The sequence below is a fragment of the Colius striatus genome, chromosome 10, assembly GCF_028858725.1.
Source record: "Colius striatus isolate bColStr4 chromosome 10, bColStr4.1.hap1, whole genome shotgun sequence".
NCBI lineage: Eukaryota > Metazoa > Chordata > Aves > Coliiformes > Coliidae > Colius > Colius striatus.
This window is the reverse complement of record NC_084768.1, coordinates 12,414,100-12,433,667: the sequence shown is the minus strand read 5'-3', so window position 1 is coordinate 12,433,667 and position 19,568 is coordinate 12,414,100. Positions and strand designations below refer to the sequence as shown.

Genomic DNA, 19,568 nt, shown 5'->3' with positions numbered 1-19,568 from the left:
TTCAGAAGAAGCCTGACTACACACGTTTTCCCCATGCCCTTATATCCTCATTCCCAACATTTACATTCTGTGGGTGAAATCTCCTGAGTCAGTGGAGCTTCACAGAGAGATCTTTAACTCCAGTATATATTGTATTTTTAGAGTTGTTTCCAAATAATGGAACTGATTTGTTATTGTTAACTCTGGCAATCTTAAAATATTTTGATTGTGGTCACTTATGTTCTGATACAACTGGAAACAGTTTCCAACCTTTGCATTCCAATAAGACAAAATGTTTACATTCCCCAATTCCATTAATGTCTGTTCAACAAATCATGGGAAAAGTCTTACTAACATCTGCATGAGTGCAGAGGTTTTCTTGTGCCTGTTGGCTATCTATGTGTGTAGGTGTCCATGTTCTAATTGGACATACACACAAGCTTCCTCATTTGCTGCAATTTCTTTTACATTCTGTAATTGCTTTTACCATGTATCGATTAAATGATCACATGTTTAGAGAACAATGGATGTTAGTTACAGAATCTTTATAGTAGTCATAGGAACTAATTCTGCATTTTACAAGAAACTGCTTGTGCTTGGCCTCAATTTACTGAACTTATTAGTGTAGTGAGATGAAACCTCCTAATTTTTTCACCGCATTTCCACATCCTGTTCACAGCTCTCTCTGTGGAGACGACCACTGCATACATTGAAGCCACCTATGAGTGTCATTACTGAAAACGTGGTTTAACTATGCTTGGGCTTTTTTCACTTACTGTTTATGCCAAGACAGAATATTCTGTTACGTGTGTGCTGAAAACTTCTTCACACATGAATTCAGGTAACATTCTTCACTAGATAAGTACTGAAGAAACAGATGCATTACAGGGAAAAAAGAAAAAGCCCAGAATGCGTGTTTTCCAAATTATGAACAATGGGTGGAATCCAAGGTCGGAACATTCTTATGATTTCAACAGTGCCATTCACAATCCAGTGCCAAAAAATCACTGCAGCACAAGTAGGGTCAAAACTTGCATCAGTGCTTTAAAGCAAACCAAAATGTAGCATAATGTATTCAGAGCTGTCAAGCCACCAACCTTTCCAGGGACTATAACACCCAAGATCAGGGAGATAAAAAGGAGAAAAGTGAAAAGAGAAGGAGAGAGAAGGCTGTAACAAATGATTCCACACAAAGAGCACACTGAAGGAAAATAGTGGTGGGAAAGATGATACAAAACATTGCTTGAAACACAAGTCTTCAGAATTCAAGAAAGGCAAAAAAGACTTCTAATAAAGTGTTTTCTTTCTGTGATTTCATCATTAGTAGTCTTTCTGCTGTTTCCCCAATCAGTGAAAGTTCTGTAACAGATCCAGATTTTGATGCAAAAAGTGAACATCACTTATCCCAGAAGAAGGTGTCTTTATGAATATGTTCATTACTTTTGATAGCCTGTCCTTTCTCATATTCATGTGGCTAACCCACCTAAGATGCTGCTGTAAGCAAGCTGTACAGAAATTAAGGTTTCACAAAAAAAGGTACAGAACTTATTTTCTCCCCTCTTGGATGGCCTTTGGGAAAGACAGAAGGATAAAAGAAACTGTGTTTGAGTCCAATGGTGTACTGCTTTTCTGTCTGAGCGGTAGGCAGACCAAAAGCCCTGTACATTGCTCGGAAGCTGTCCAGATACAATAACCAGAAAGAACATCAGCCAACAGCACAATGTTGTGCCCGAGGTGGGCCTCCAGATCAAAGAGAACAAGATGTGCATTTGTGTTACTGTGTCTACATTGCTGCTTCAGAACTAAAATCAGACAGTTGTCTATCTCTTCTCTTTCAAGAAGTTGCAAAGGTATTCAAGTGTGGTTCAGACAGACTCAGAAATTCTGATGTCTTATTTCAATTTGAATGTTTAAGAGGAAAGCAGGCATATGTCAAGTCATTATGCTACTCTCGATACACTTCATTAAAGACCCACTATAAATGCTATAAAGCACTAACACATCACTTACCCCTTGAACTGCTTGAACTGGTTGAAAGAGTGCCTATTTTCTCCTTGCTTTCCTTTTGCATTCCATTTCCAAATGTAGTAAAATCTAGACTATTTTGTGACATGTGAGGAGGCATCTTACGTCATCATTGATAGAGGACTTATCCTTAAAAAGATAGTTCAATATTAATGATTAGCTTAAAAGATATGTTTACAGTTTAATTAAAAAGTAGTAGTATCTCTTACTAATTGCAGGAATTTGGTGGCTTGGAGGGAGAAGAGGGGTTTGCTGGACTCTCAGTGGCCTTTTCCAAACTAAAGATGCTGTGAGTTTATTAAAAGAAAGACAAGAGAATACAAAACTAACACTTCAATAATTTTTAGCTACACAGTAGTTTGCTGAGAACATTAAAATCTACCTGGTTTTACTTCAGTGCTTTTCCGTGGGCAAACTTTTCAAAACATACAAGAATAATGACAGAGAATCTTTTGATCCATCCCTTCTTCACGTACCTTTTAAAAGCTTTCTGTTGAGAAATAAAAGGTGATTTTAAAATCAGCACCTATAACATTGTACCCAGAATTCTGTAGAGAGCAATGACTTGAGGCATTTGCTAGCAGCCTGCATCAGCATGTCAGGCAGAATGGCCAGTGTGTAGCAAAACTCCATTTGAGCCACCCATCTCCAGCCACCTCTAATGACAGGTCAGACCTGGGCTGACAGCTTCATAAATGAACAGGCTATAACTCTCAAAATAAGTTTAAAAATAGGAAAGCTATCGGAAAAGAAATTTGTGACTGAATAACTTGGAAGAATTTGGATAACGTATTCCAGGCCACACATGATGTGATACATCTTATCTGCTGTTTAAGTTGTATTAACTAACTATTGAATTCCCCTCAATTATTCAAAGCAAACAATGGTCAGTATTGATGGGACAGATGTTTCACCATTTTCATTGCCTGAACTGTAGGAAGCAGCTCAGCAATGAGTAGTCTAGAGCAAGCAGATTTGGTAGCTGTACCAGCGGGTCAAGTACTAGGATTTTGCATATCGATACCACTAAATATATACAATATGAATAGTCAGCTTTAAAGATCCAAGATGTAACTCAAATATTGACTTTTAAAATATGGGTTTTCTTATTAGCTTTTAAGCATTACATTTTTCTGGGTCATTAATCTCATGACATTTATTTGGCAGTGATTCGCTGTTCCTTGCACATAGTATAAACACTATTTTTTGTAACATATATATAGAACACGAAGATACAGACAAATGGCTGTCAGCAATACTTTGTGTTGTGTGTTGTACCTTAATTTCCAAAGTTTGACATTAAAATTCAAAAACTGGACAAAAACATTAAATCCATAGCTCTTCATAAAAGCCTCTGATTGCTGAAGGAATCCCTGAAAAAAAGAATATGTAATTTATGGTTCAATTGCATCTCTGAGTTTCTAACACGCTGCATTATTACTTGGCCCACTTGGGTGCGGAACATGAGAAAGAGGTTTGAGAAATTTCTAGAGTGAGAAAATGATTTTTCTGAAAGCAAGCCAGGACAGATAAGATTACCACTAAGGCTGCTGGTACACAAAATCATAGAAAGTTGTAGAACTGCATCACTTAAGCCTTGGGACAGTTTCAGTTCTCATAATATTTGAGTTGCTTTTGAAACTAAGGAAATTAACATTTGTCAAACTAAATTGTGTAACAATAAATAGCCATTTTTAAAGTAAAATTAAAAATAATTCCCTTACTTTGAATTACTTAGGGTATTTCCTGGCTAAGGTATGCATAAACAGCACATGACATTGAGTCTGCTTCTGAATCAAATAATCTTTTCCCTAAATGTCTGAGTGAAATTTTTCCTGTTACATTCTGCCCATACAGTAGGCACAAGATCTTGAGTAAAATTGCTTCTGCAATGGAAGACAGAGCTCTCATCTAGCACATACTCTACCAGTGATATCATTTGGAATAAAGCACAGATTAACACATTTAAATATTATGCTCTTGATATCTCAACATATTTACCCAGTGAAAGATTTCAATTGAAATTGAATAACACAAAAATTAAAGTTTTCCAAGTATCATAGTATTATACAGCTCTAAAACTTTTGCCTGTATTATTTTCCCTTAGGTCTTCTGTCAAATCCAACTTCTGAAATTGTATCAGGTTACAATATCTAACTAAGATAGTTTTTAAGATGCCATTTTCCTTTTTACCAAAGTACCAAACATAATCAGAAAGAGATATTTGATCTGTAATGGAAACAAGAACATTATCTTCTATTTCCATATGTACACCCCATACAAACCCCATAAATACCACGCTGGATTTCCTGCCTGCGCTTGCATTTTCTTTTTTGTGTAGATTTCTCAGATCATTAATACATGCAGTTCTTGGTTATAAAAACCCTGCCTTCTCATGCAGATCTTTTCACTTCAGCAAAGCCATTCTGCGTTTTTAACCACTGTCCGTGCTTTCCAAAAGCTCTAGATACTTTGCCCCCCCCAAACAACACCACACTCACCTACGGTTCCCTTCAGTAGTGACTATAAAAATACAGACACTGGCATGGGGCGGGTATTAATATTCATATTATGTCATTATTAATCATTGCTCATATTGAGTCATTAATATTATCACAGTCGGGGGCCTGAAGTGAACAATACGGTTCTCCAAGACTAAGAAAAAACATAATAAAGGGGATGAGAAAACATCAAATAAAACCACGTAGGTGCATCCTTTGCATCCACGTCTCAACAAGAGGGGGGAGGGAGTGGTTTTCTTCTGGCTTTAGCACAGAGTTTCTCCTGAAAATGAACTTATATTTACTCTACTTCTCTTTCCCTCCCTCCCCTGCTATCTTGCAGCAAATGTATGTGACAATGAGCTACTTCATTGCCAGAACGGAGGAACGTGCATCAACAACGTGCGATGCCAGTGCCCTCCGGCTTACACTGGCATTTTGTGCGAGAAGCTGAGGTGCGAAAGGGATCCAGGAGGCTGCAGCCAAAACTCCGGCCAGGAGACAACATGGCAGAAGCCTCTTTTGCCGCTGACTGCACTACTAGTAGCCACAGGACTCTGCATATGCTAGGCTCCAGATGGGCGAGGGCATTGCATTCAGACCGCTTCAAACGAACATGCCACATGGAAACAAAACTGAACCCAAGTGGTTGCTACTGAAATTTCAAGTGGAAAAACGAGAGGGAAAAGAAAAAAAAGAGGGCGCAGGAACAACAAGGCCTAACTGAACTAAGCCATATCAATCAGTCCCGGGCAGGGCCGCCAGCCAAGACCCGTCACCTCTGGCTCCAGCCAAGCCAGCAGCTGCCTGTTCTGTCACATCAGTGCTAGCTGCAAAGCTCCCGCAGGACTGGAACGGCCTCAACAGCCCCTGGAATGGGAAGAGAATCGAAAGAACATTTGCTTCTCCTCTCTGGTGTGCTGCTGTACCTGCGCCCGGAGTGCGGACCGACCAAATACAGGCATTCTTTGCTGTCAGTGCATTGTGGCTATGAGGAAATCTGTAAAAGCTGCCATATTGGCCTGCTTCAGTCCCCGAATCCTTTCCAACCTGTGCTTTAGTGAACGTTGCTCTGTAACCCTTGTTGGTTGAAAGATTTCTTTGTCTGATGTTAGTGATGCACATGTGTAACAGCCCCCCTCAATAAAACTCAAGCCAGTCATATCCTTGTATACCTTAGCAGCACTGCATCAGTAAGATGCTGTGTTCACCTACTGTACAAGAGTGGCTATAGGACAAAAAGTGTATTTATCCTTTTGTATTCAAATGAAGTTATTTTTCTTGAAATACTGTACAATGTAGATTTTTTGTATTATTGCCTATTTGTGTTACCAGACAATTTGTTAATGTATTTAATCTAATCAGGTAAGAGAAAAATATTACTTTTTATTTAGTCCTTTTCTTTTTCCTTTCATTTAATTGTGCAGAGATTTCTCTGTATGGGCAACGTGCTGGCATCAAAGAATATCAGTTTACATATATAACAAGTGTAATAAGATTCCACCAAAGGACATTCTAAATGTTTTCTTGTTGCTTTAACACTGAAAGATTTCAAAGAATAAAAATTCCTGCATAAACAGTTCCAGGATGACTATTGCTATTTCTTAAGGCCTTCTTAGAAAACAAAGAAACTATGATTTTGCCACCTAGTATGTGGAAGAAAACCAGATTCAACAGTGGTTAAATAATAACTATCTAACCTGCTTTTATATCTATTGGTGTCATTAGTTTTGCAAGCTATTTTAAGTGTAAAGGGATTCATATATTTGAGAAAGACTTCATCAAATCCCAAGCTTGGGAAAGGTAGGAAAAGTTGAATAGTCACCATATTTGCTCTCTCAATTCATCACAGAAAATATTCCAAGTCTCATTTACAAGGTCTTAAAGAAGCTAGTCTTTAATTCATACCATTTTTGTGGATTCTGGCAGTAATGAAGTAGATATAGCCACAGCTTATATTGTTTCTCCAAAAGCTTCATTAAAATGATATGTTTCTATATGTAGTAGTCTGCTTAAGAAACTGCAAAAACAGCAGCAGTCACCAAAAAAACCCCAAGATTTAACTTTTAATAAAGTCAAATTTAATATTTAGAAGGAATGTCAAAATATACAGCAGCGAGTGTATGAAAAGTGCTGCTCCAGCAAATAAAGTTTGTTTCAAGTATTGCCCAAGGTGTAATAAATTCTTGTTTCTGCCTTTTATTAGGCCAATTACTGAGTGTGACAGAAAAGGATAGCAAGAATAGAGAGGCAAGCCAAAACCACAGCAGTGTTTCAAAGTCCTGCAGAAAAAAAACCAAAATGAAAAGGTAGCAAGACTGTGTGAATTAATTTCCTGGCAATTTTCATCATAATGGCTGTAAATATTTTACCAATGTAATAGTCTAGCATGGAAAACAAATTAATCAGCAACAGAAAAGTTCTTGAGAAAAGTAAATTCTATTTGCTGCTTCTTCCCAATGGAGAACAGAGCACAATTCAGGGCACTGACTTCTTGGATAAGCTTTCTGCTGAGGAAGCAAGTTTTGCAGGCCACTACTCAGTCTCCAGAAACAGGTAGGCAAATCACACCTTCATTTCTAAGAGAATCCAATCAAGATGATGATGAAGACAACAAGCTGGTTCTTGTTCAGGCTGTCACCTGAACCCTTCGTGTAGAATATTTGCTCTTCACACTGCTGCTCTCTTTTGGTGGGCTAAATAAGGCAAAGATGAATTGAAGAGCTTGGCTGGTTGCCAGCTGCGGCCTACATGAGATTGCAGGTGGATATTAGAAGGATATTCACAACAATAAACAGAAAATTATACTGCAGATTCTCTGAGGAATATAAATGCTAATGCAGGTGACATGCAGAGATGGAGATTACCTGTAATTAAGTGGATTTCTGATATTAAAATGTGGGATTTAAGTTTCCTTAAAGCTTATTAGCACAGACCAAATTCAGATTGTGTAATTATTGGAAAAGATGTACTTAAATTGTCATTATAAACTCAAGGCTTTGTGAAAATGCTAAGAAAGCATGTTATGCACGTTTGTTTAGAAGGGATTCTGCCAGGAGCACTGAAGTATAATGAATATCAGATAGCAATCAATTCAGCTGCATTCCAATTTCATATATCTGTGATCTTCTAAACCAGGGCAGAGTATATGGCTTTCCACATATTTAGCTATCATTTTGTGCATTTAATCCTCCCTCACCTATTAATAAAGTTACAGTTTTATATAGGAGTACATTCAGTGGAAATTTTTCTTAGCAATCATCCTTTTCTTCAGCTTTATTATTTTTGTCTCTGAACTCTGAAGAACTTCACTAATTGCAAATTTTTAATATAAGTTTCTGCTACTCTATTCCATGTCTATTTGTGAAATCAGGTGTGCATCTTTGAGAGAAGAGGAGATTGACATCATTCAGCATTGCTTCAGCTTTTACTTAATTCAGTGGAAAATGAAGGCAGAATCTGTTCCCCACTTCAGAGGCTGTGAAGAACAGGTTCCTTTTCCTGGAGACATGACAGGATCTTTCCATGACAACATGTAGTCACAGTATCTGCTTTATTTTTCACCTGGAAAGATATATCCCCTTTCCAATGCAATCTAAGTTTCTTGGAGTGGGTGTCCTGACCTGTCAAAGCCTATGGAACAGCAAATGCATATGTGATACTGAAAAATAACAAGAGCAACGTGACCCCGATCTAGGATTTTGGTTCTAGACAAACCACAGCAAAAGGATCTGATGTATTATTATATCCTGTATGATATTTCTTCCCTGGAATCCAAGACCTGAACAGGTTTCACGTTGCTTAGTTGTCCAGATGACAGTTGAGAGTACAATGACCTTAAACCTAGCATTCATAGTTAAATTTATGCAGTTATATTCATTCCAGTTGTTTTACTGAATCAGTCGGGCCTGGTCTGTTTGCAGTTCCTGTGTTTCCAAACAAGGAATTGGTTCTGGTCAAGGAACAACATGTGTTTAACATCTGAAAATGGGGCAGCTTATGATAAGGTGCCGCTCCCTGAAAGGAAGCTTCAGAGATTTCCACTTCAGGCTAGTCCATCTTTCTCAAAGGGATATTACAGGAGAGGCATCTTAGTGCTGTGTAACTGTTTCAAAAACAAACTATCCAAACAGAAAAAACAATGTAGTCAGATGCAAATTGACCCCAAATATTGCCCTCAAATGATAATTGCGCTAATAATTTATCATGACTGAGCCATAGATAAGAAGTTATTTCACGTAGCAAACAGAACAAAAAAATAATGTGCAAAAGGCTCCTCAGGTTTAGAAAGAGCTTTTCTGCTTGCATATAATTTCATACATCTTTCTCATCACTCCAGGACACCGGGGGGATTTGTTATAGCCTCATTGGGATTCTAGGTTTATTAAACCATTGAATTAACTGGATTCATCCATGCATGCAGTTTATTCACCTGTGAGAAATTTGAGTAATATTTTTCATAGAATATGCAAGACCAGATTTTCAGCCAACCTCCAGCCCAGCCTTCATGTTTGTCCTTGCAAATGCAAAGTTACAGATGTAAATATGAACACATAGTCAAGCAATTCCTTCCTAAGGAAAACTGTAAGTTTAATTATTTATGGATGCACACATTTATCCACCAAAACACAGATCTGGCCTTATAAATCAGAAACTTCATATTAACCGATTTAATACCTTTCTCAGCATCAGAAAGAAGAGGATGCAGGAAGTGCACGGAAAACAAGCAGAACAGCAGCATTTGGCACCATATGGTGCATTTTGTTTAATGAAATGAAAGTTCACCACCAGCACAGTATGTTCACCAAGACATCATTTTTGCAATAGATAGAATTCCAGTACAAAGCCTATGTTTCCCTTCATTGCTTTTCTAGCCATCATTAGCTATACCGACCCAAACCTATACCTGATGAAGTACTGCTCCAAACCACAGCCCCAAAGAAAGTGATGTGATTTGTAGACCTAAACAAATGTAAAGGCTTCAGAGTGAGCCCCTGCATACATTACTAGCTAATAATCATTTCAGATGAGGACAGGGCTGAAGATCCTGTCATGGAAGAGCACTGAGTCAGAGTTTCACTGCAATTAGTAGAACCAAAGTGACAGTCTCATTATGCAAAGCACAAGGAGACGGCATTAGTCCTGCATCTGTCAGCTGGGGCAACGACATCTCACCCTGGGACATACCCAGGCATCACTCCCCATCAAAACTTTGGGGCATGTATTCACAGATGTGCACATTCTAGTTACAGTTGCTAAGACACATGTTACTTGCACCATGCTGTGGGTACTGTGTACTGGTGCCACTGGAAATACAATTTTTGTACTAAAAATGAACCATTGTTGGAAGTAATAATGTATCCTAGGAAAAGAGGGTCAGGAGAGGGGTTTGGGGGTATTGCTTGTTTGTTTTGAGAAAATTAGGGTGGTTTGGGATGTGCATTTTGTGGTTCTCATGTAGTGCAATTTGGTCTCTGTGACATTCAGGAAACAAATTACTAATAAGTTAGTTCTGACATTTATATGTGTGAACAAGACCTCTCAAGAATGACATCAGTTCAATCTGATATAGCAGCAGTCTTGACAGTTCAAGTCTGCAAGACAGGCTCAAGACACAGTACTCTTCTTCAAAAGGAAGAAATATTCAAGGCATTGATAGGAGTGAAAGGACTGACAAGTCCTACATACAAGTGTAAAAAGTTAGAAGCTGAAATCTCCCTATCTTGGAAACCTTTGCATTCTAAATAGAAAGTGCCTGATGTTCACAAGTACTCCATGTTCACAAGCTGCAGAAGCTGTCCCTTACTCTTATTACAACAAATGTTTGGTGGACTCTTCTCTGTTTCAGTGGAGGAGGAAATTAAGGTCTTTCTCCATTGTACTGTAATTCACAATGTAATATAAAGTCTATCAAATCACTGCAATCTTTAATATATGGAAGAGTTATGCAAAGTTCATGGCAGGAATCTCAAATGCTGTTCTGCAAACACTAAGTCACATTCTATTCTTTTGAAAAACTGTAAATATAATGTAAAATCAGGTAACCTATTTCAAGTGATGTAGCTTACAGAGCCCCCAGCTGCAACCTGAAGACAGAACTGAGCAAGCAGTTTAAGCTTAAATTTCTTCTCCAGAAGAAATATTGCAGGTTCACCAAGTCACATCTAAGAGCAGAACTGAATTCCAGAAACATCACTGCAGCCTAGATCCAAAAGTACTATGATCACTGATCTAACAGAAATGTCTGTCAAGTTTTTAAGTATCTATAAAGTCAACAATCTTTGGGAATTCAGATTACTGGTCAACTAAGTTCCACAAGACTAGCAAAATATGTAGCGTCACTCAGGCCCCTCCTCTGCCAGCGGATGCAAGTCATATTTTAAGTTCCCTGATTTTAAGACTCCTCAATCTATCTAATGCTTTCACACCTCTCAATGACTGTTTTCACTGTTACCTGCACATATAAATTAAAACACTTCATTCCTTTTACATCTCCTGAGAACATGATTTACATTGCACCTGCAAATGACTGTGGATGCAAAATTGGTGGCTGCTGGCTATAATTGTTGTTTATAATTGACAGTACCAAGAGATCATTCAAAAGCTTGGACTACATTCTGTAAACATGTGGAATGAAAGAATGTATTTACTTGCTGTAACTAAATATAACACAATGCAAAATTCTTATGGCACTCAAAATGTCAAAGCACTTCCATTTATCACAATTAAGATACACTCAAAACCCCCAAGGAAGAGGCAATAGGATGGACTGTTATTCTCTTCAACCTAGAAATGCTCAGATACTTTGAACAGAAATTCTTTATCTTTTATCATTTAGTACAGATGAGGAAACTGTGACCCAGAGAAACTGCCTGAAACAACCCAAAAAGCAACTGGCAAAGGCAGGTAACAAATTCAACACACTCAAGATCCACATCACATGTTACCTGTGTGAATAAAGTGTTACACTGGAAGAGTATCCAAAACTTCTTAGTAGCTTTGGTTATCATTACCACTATATAGCATTATAGTGTAGCATTATTACATATAATGTGGTATTAATGTATTAGTATATGTAACATGTAATATCATCATTCATAACATACATAACTATTTACAGAATATTACTTCACACACTCTTGTTTCAGAATCAAAGCAGTATGTACTCTCACAAATGATGTATTCCCAATGGTAAGAAATTATTCCTTGCCTGAACAGGTAACTATGACATTTCATTAAGGGTTATGAACACCGGGGTCATAGAGAAGTTATTTTTTCTGTACTGCTTTTTAATGAGAAGTAATACCATAGTGGATGATAAAGATAGCAATCACGTTTTTAACTATCATGATATCTCATAAATTATTTCCTAGAGCTTAATAGAAGTCATTTCAATGACAGGAGAATTTAATGTATTTACAAAAATACACTAATAAATTTGAACCTTGAGCACTAAAATAACTTAGTTTATCATTTACTTATTGCTAGTTTTTCTGACCTTATGGATAATACATCTATTCATTTTTTCTACAAAACAGGCCTGCAAAACATACCCAACCCAAAGCTGGCACATGTGCCAAAAAAACCATCAAGTTCAACCATACGACACCCATCACATTCATAAGTTGACAGCTGCTCACCTAAAAACCATTCACAGGAAATAGAATTCAAGTACTGAAACAAAATCTTCAGCTTCACGGTGCAGAAACTTTAAAGGTTAAATATGTATACAAATATTGGAGCCCACACTTCAGGAGCAGAGATTACTGACAAGAAAATGTAGACCAACAAGTACAAGACAAAGCAGAATTAACAACTCTGTTCTTGCTACCAGTCAGATCCAATTATTACATCAGTCCCAAATAGAAGTGCATCTTAAAGGCATTGGAACCCAAAGGGAAACGAAGCAAGAAGAAAAAGAAATCCACTTTCCTCAGGAGTTACAATATTGGGCAGAGGGGAAACCAACACTGACAGAGTGAAAAGAGAATCTAAGTTGCTCTCAGACTAAATCACAAATGTAATTCTTAGATGGAGATAGAAAATGTGTTCAGAAGAGAACATTTTCCCTCCAAGCCTTCTATTGGCATCTGCTGTCATCATGTTCAACATGGGACTGAACTAGGTTATGCTGACTCATTCAATGCATTTCTTGTTAACACCTCTTACCTCTAATTACTGTTGCTTGGTATGATGGGAGAAACATCATAGAGAGCACTCCAATAATTACCTTTATTATACTGTTTCTTTTGCCATTCTACAGCTTGCTTTCTTCCCTCATGTCAGAGTTTTTTCTATGCCCTCATAAAACACATGTATTACTTTGCTCTAGAGATCTCCTACGGGCAAAAAGTAGGTGGATTGGTACTTATGAATTAGTCTTGGCAGTGCTCTTTTGCCTCCCTAGATCTGGTAGAGTCACAACTACTTTTACAATTCTCTTCTTGAGTAGGATGTAAGAAACGATGACTAAACTATGTAGATTTAGCGGTGAGCAAATTTTTGACAGGTTTCTCATTTACTGACAATATCTAGCATCTGAGTATCTCCCAGACTTTACTGAGGTTAGCCTCATGACACTGCTGCAAAGCAGGGAGGCATGCTATTTCCATTTTCTTCATGGGGACTGAAGCTTGAAGATGTTGAGAGGCTTACAAAGTCAATTACAGAAAGAGAGATTAATTCTGACACCTCATCCACCGCATTAAGTACTGAGACCTACAGTTCCCTACTCCATCCAAATTACACAAATCTGAAGTTAAATAATGTTCCATCTGCATGTATTTGCCACCCACTTACTGCAAGTTCTCTTTTCCAGGTCTATTTTACATTATACCTCCAAAAATGTTGTCTTTGCCTACCATGCTTGGAGTTTCAGTGTTGTGATATGCAAGTCACACATTCGATTTTGCTGGTTTGGGTTTCTCTCTTTTGCACTTCAGCCTAAGGCTAGAAGGAAGCCACAAATCCATGTTTTTTGAAGGGATATTATGTATGAGTCAACATAATTGGAATTATCTTAACATTCTGACAAATTAAAAAATATGCATCCAGAACAAAACCCCAGTAACTCACTGAAATGCTCTTCCAAAAGAAGGACATGGCTATGGGTTGGGGTTTTCTTCCCCTCCTCCATGTCCAATTTTTTTCTTTATTGGACATATTCATGATGATATAATGATATTATGGCTTTGTAAATTAATATATAATATCCCTTATAGCTTGAAAAACCTATAGTTTAGGCATTTAATTTCTTCCATAAATGTCTAGATACTGATGCAATTAGGCTTTGATACATAGATGTTTCTGCTTACTGGAAATCTGGTAGCAAAAGGCTCTACATTTTGAATGGGCTCATAAATATATATTGAATTTAATTTTTTAATACACAAAATCCATTTTCCTATTGTTTAGTTGGTTTGGTGGCTGCTTCAGAGAAATGTTTTCTATAAATATTTTTGTTTTGTACAGCTAATTAGTCCATAAATCAGTATATTGTAACATGGCAGAGATTACCCTCAAGCCAATAGAGAACAACTGATTGAATGTACTTACCTTCTTCATAATTCATCCACCTCTAATGTCTCTGCATTTTCTTCTGCTGCTTTCAAACACTTATCTTTTTCACTTGTTTCTCTCTTCCCATTCTTTAAACCGATACAGCAGTTTAACCAACACGTATACTTTCTATCAAACAGATTCTTCCTGTGTTTTGAACCAGTGGGCTGACATAGTACATAAATCAATAATAACCAGATGATCATAGATTCATCAGTTTGATTCTGTAGTGGGGGCTTTTACATACTTCCAATTTCCACATTATTTATTAGGGCCATTTACTGGTATTAAATATGTGCCAACATTCAGAGAAAACCTATGTTTCTAAAGGAGAAGACAGGAAAACCACAAACATGAAATCCTGTAACAGATGTTAACAGACCAATTTAGGAGTCAGTTCAGGGTAGCAACCATATTTAAAGAGAAGCTTAAGCCTAGGCTGAACTTGGAGCATTTCTTTTAATGACACCAAAGGCCCCTTTAGTCTTTTGTTTTTCTTCTTCTTAATCAAATTCCTACTTTATTTTCTTCAAATGGCCCACAATGGCTCAGAAGAGGTAGAATTGCTCTGAGGCAGCATCACTTGTGAGTTACATGCTATTAGTCACCTGTCCCTCTACAACTTTGAAAATCAAAACAACAAAATCCCCCCCAAACACACATAGATATAGCTTTGTCATTATTTCTGCTGATTTAAGTTCCTGAATGACAATGCTTGTGTGGCAATTAGTTGGTAGTCTTAGTACAGCTGCTAATGGAGATGTGCATACTGATTAACAAAAGCCATTAGTGTTTTTTCTCTAGCTGTCATTCTTACAAAGGAAGCCAAGTGGAAGTGGAATGAAGATGAGCTGGCCTTACATCTCTCAAAACCAGGCCTCAGAGAAGGAGGAAATAGATAGGTAAAAGAGTGTTAGAAAACACGGCATTTCAGTGTACGTGATGCATTTGTAGACAGTTAGGATTTATTCTCCAAGGACTGACCAGTTTCCATTTGTTAATGATCTGCTCCAGAGTCCACTAAATACAAAGGAAAGCCTCATCTTTATTACAGCAAAAGAGAACCAGGTTTGAATTTGACAGAAAAATAATTTCAGGAAAGGACAAAGCAATCCCTTAGGCATTATGTCCCTGATTCTACTAAAACCTGCAACATTTGAACAGTTCCATGTGCTATTTATTGTGCATTATTCTATTGCAGCACTTAAATTATTCTCATTTGAATGCTTCCACAGAACTAGCAGTTGTGGTGACAAATGCCTTAATTTTAAAAGCTGGTCGGCATGGCAGGCACCATTTCTATCCAACAGAGAAAGGAACTCCCTAGCTGAAGCTGTTTTCACCAACAATTTGTTTGCCAGCAGCATGTTTTCCTGTTTAATCCGTGTTAACATTTTGTTCAGAGTTATCCTAACTGGCGTGTATTCTATCTGATAAACATCTCCTCTTTTCCCTCATGGAAACATTATTTATTTATGACATTATTGTTACAGACAACTAAACAGCCAAGAGGGAAACACATTTGCTTTTCTACAAATACCTGCACATGCTGTTAAACCTGCATCATTTTTCTTATAAAAACATCTAAAACTTGGTAAAAGGCTTCCTAGCACATCTTTGGTATCCACTGAGAACAAGGAACAGGGACAGACACATGCAGCAGGACAAAATCAGCAAGGGTTCAGGAGAACAGGAGGAAAATAATGACATTTCAGGATGTTAGGCTGATATATGAAACTTTCTCTTTTCCAGTCCAATTTGTCATGACTCCTGACTAAATGAAGTAAATGGATCCGATATAAAATGACTCAAATCAAAAGCTGCTTTCATTCATGTTGTGTGTACCTTTCCCAAGGTAGGAAAACTAAATGCTGTGTTACCACAAAACCATCACCCAAATATACACAGGCCAAGCTAACACTCAACCATATCTGTTAGAGGTCATGGTATACATTTCCAAAGGCTGCTTCATGACTGAGGCTAAATTAGAAAAGAGGAAATAATATAAATCAAAAGCTGTAAATTGCCTTGAGCAGCAAATACCCCCAAATTCCCTGTCACTTCACCAGTTAGTACCACGTGCTAGATCCTTGGTGACAGAAACACAAATTACAATAATTTACAAAAAGACTCAGAGACTTAGATCTCTTTCATGAATGACACCAAAAGTTGTAACGGCTCACCACCTTAAGTCACCACACCAGACTAAGACTGGCAATCTCCTACATCTTTGAAGATTCTGTTCCACCCAGGGTCTATACTTTCATCAATTTAAAGATTTCAGTGTGTCTACCTGTATATTTCCCGCCATTCTTTCAGTATGATTTTGGTCCCAAAGAGCGAGCTTCTTTAGCACATATGTGCCTTCAAACTACATGACACAGCTCAAGACACAGCACATGGCCTCAATTACTATTCACTGTCACATTTTTTCATCTTCTCCCACTGGGCTCAGAATTTTTCAGACACAGAACAGTCTCTGCAAAAAAAACTTAAGTCTAAGGAGTCAGAAGATAAAAACTGGAACAAATGGAATTCATAGACTTTCAACAGGAGATCAATGGCTACCTTTAAGGATGGACTTGACTGTAAGCATATGATTTAAGTAATACATACCTACATGCCCTGGAATTATGTAGATGGATACACATACATGCTCATGTGCTCATAGTATTTGCTAGCTAAAGATTTTGTAGGGCTTTCGACACATTTCAACTGTTACATAGGAAAGTGCCTATCATGCAAATATACACAGGTAATAACTGTGTTTCAGTGTCTACCCACCTGCTCATTCGCAAATCACTTTGTAAAGTTAAGTCAACCTTACTTTTTCTCAGCTAAAGAATGTTTTTCTGCCCATTGCCTGCTTCTTAGAATTGAAGATTATATAGAGAATATATAGAGAGAATATATGCAGATTCTATGAAAGTATAGAGACCTTATGGAGTCCCTTATCAACAGAATCTGTTTCACTGATATGGTCCTTTGCAGTAAAATAAAAAAGCAATGCACACTGGGTGTATTAAATACTAAATGTTTCCACCCAAAATGATCCAGTCTCTGGGTTTTCTAAAGAAGTGATGGCCTGGCTTCTTTAGATGCCTATAATAATCCAAGATCCCATCATAATATTTATCATTATTTTTACTTCTATATATCTCCACACTCCTGTGTACATAAAAACATCAGCAGAGACGCAGACGGTACCCTAACCTGAACCCGCTGTTACTCGGGTTCGCCTGACATCTCGTGGCTAAGAGGAGCATCACAGGCCCTTTAACACCACTTCGATGCACAGAAGCAGACTAATGCCTGTGTAATTTACGCAAATACAAAAGAGCTCTTCAGCAGTGCATCTAATTCTTTCAGTTAGATGTGATATGGTATCAGGATTGCGTTCTGCTATGACAGAGTTGTAAGGCCAACCACATAAATAAAGAACTTTGGCTAAGTGGACTACAGTAGATCAAAACTATATACCTAACTTGAACTAAGAATTGCCAGGATATTTACAGTAGTTGTTCTGATACTGCCATGCTAAATATTAGTTTGATTTTTGCCACAGGAAGCAAAGCACTCCTGCTGCAAAAGCAGAACACTGGAGCAGCTGACTCTATGAAGAAACAAAATGTCACCTCACACAGGAAAATAAATAGCTCACAGAGCAGAGTGCTTTTGCCTATATACAGAGGCAAACATGGGTACATGTGTGGCAGAGAACAAGGGGGGAAAAACCCATCCTGTGAGAAATATCTGCTTGATCTTTTCCTAAAAAAGTTAGTCTGTAGGTTTCTTTCCAAGAAAAATAACTTGAATCTCAAGGAAGGAAAAAAGATTCCTCCTTTGAGGCAGATTTGCTGCTCTGTCTGAAGAGGCTTGACACTCACCTCCTGTTCTCCTTTATGGCATCGAGAAGAACAACCAAGCAATAACACAGAAAATAATTTGTGCAGTTTGATTAGTTTCCACACCAGATGTTCCCACACATATTCACATCTCCCCAACTCTTTCTTCAGCCAAGAGTGTGTGCAGCTGGTACTTTTGTAGTAAACACCAAAGCTAGTTAACAGAGCTATTAGCAGGAGGGTCATATTATGGATCCCACTACTATTCTCTGGGGGCCTACTCCTGTTCCCTTTGAAGTTAAGGCATTGCTGTGCTCTTTGCCTTCAGAGAGAGCCAGAAAAGTTTACTACAAACACTTTTACTAAATTCTGTTGCAGCCTCTTCCAGCCTATGATTTCCATTTCATTTTTTTGCTGGGACCATAAGGCACTGCAGCCATTCACTCATCAGCTCTGGGTTTTCATTCTTCGTGAAGCAGGCTCCAAGGGCAAACGATTTTTAAAAGCATCACTACAGAACACAACTGCTGCTTGTTTGTTAATTACATTTTAATGACCATAGTTTTCAAGAAATGGCAACTACAAAGTTGCATCTCATTATTGTACCAGTGACTGAGCAAATCTCAAAGATTGACATGAGTGTTCCCAGATAAAAACAGGTCACGGGTTCAGGTGAACTCCCCCAGGGCATGGACTGGTGGAAAGCCAGCTCCCCAGCTTCCAAATGGCCACATGACAAGCAAATCTGAATTCCTAAATCAGCTCCTATTCATTCTAAAAAAATGGTTCAGACTTAATACTGACAGAATTGCTGCCATAGCCTTGGAGCTTTGGGGTTTGTCCCAGTTGCTCTGGTTACAAGTGAGAGGTTTATGGTAAGATGTATTAAGGAAAAATTTATTACTCCTTCATATCTTATTAAGAAGGAAATGATAAGGGTATGTACATGAGCATTTCAGTATCTCTGCACATTTTGCAGACAGTTTATCTTCACAGTTCCTGTGTTTTATTGCAGAATCCCTGCATATGTAGGAATCCTTTCTGAAGAACTTATGCTTTCTTGATGCAAATTCAAGGTGATGTGAGGTGGAAACCTGCTGGTAGAAGCATTGCAGTAACAGCTGGCAAGAAATCATCCTGTATATCCACAGTGCTGTCCATGGGGATTTTTGGTCACTAGGTTCTCAGTGTGTACATCTGAGGACCAGCCTTATCCATGTGGATGATCACCTGGGAAATGATGTTCAAGATGGCTGAAGGGCTCTGGTTCTCGGTTGAATGCTGCCATTCTCCAAAAGGCACATTTTAAAACTTGGCCAGGTTAGCTAGATTACCTTTGGTAACTAAATAAGGAACACTGCTTTTAGAAGGAAAGCGATTGCAGAGGGTGTTCAGTAAGAATTATGTGATTTGAGAAGAAGGAAAGGTCTGTACCTACAGGCTTTTGTATGCAGTGTGTAAAACTCCATTTCCTGAACTTTGCTGAGTTCTGCCACTGACCTCAATGCAGCCACGATTTTTACCAAAAAATGCATCATCAAACTGTGAGAAAATGGAAGGTTGCCAGTGTGTTAAGATGTGAGGAACACTGTATACTTCAGTCTTAAAATATACAAATAAAATATCTTTGTTGTGAGAATTTCTCACTTCATAGGAAAAT

General features: G+C 37.9%; 1 protein-coding gene across 2 annotated transcripts in view; it reads left to right on the top strand.

Moving 5' to 3' along the window:
* NTNG1 (netrin G1) overlaps positions 1-6,107 on the top strand; it is a 147,072-nt gene extending 140,965 nt beyond the window's left edge. For both annotated transcript variants that reach the window (XM_062004142.1, XM_062004143.1), the window contains one exon: positions 4,849-6,107. In XM_062004142.1, coding sequence (XP_061860126.1) covers positions 4,849-5,075 — 227 coding nt within the window. In that variant the 3' untranslated portion in view covers positions 5,076-6,107. The remainder of the gene's footprint in view (positions 1-4,848) is intronic.
* Positions 6,108-19,568: the final 13,461 nt, after the last annotated feature.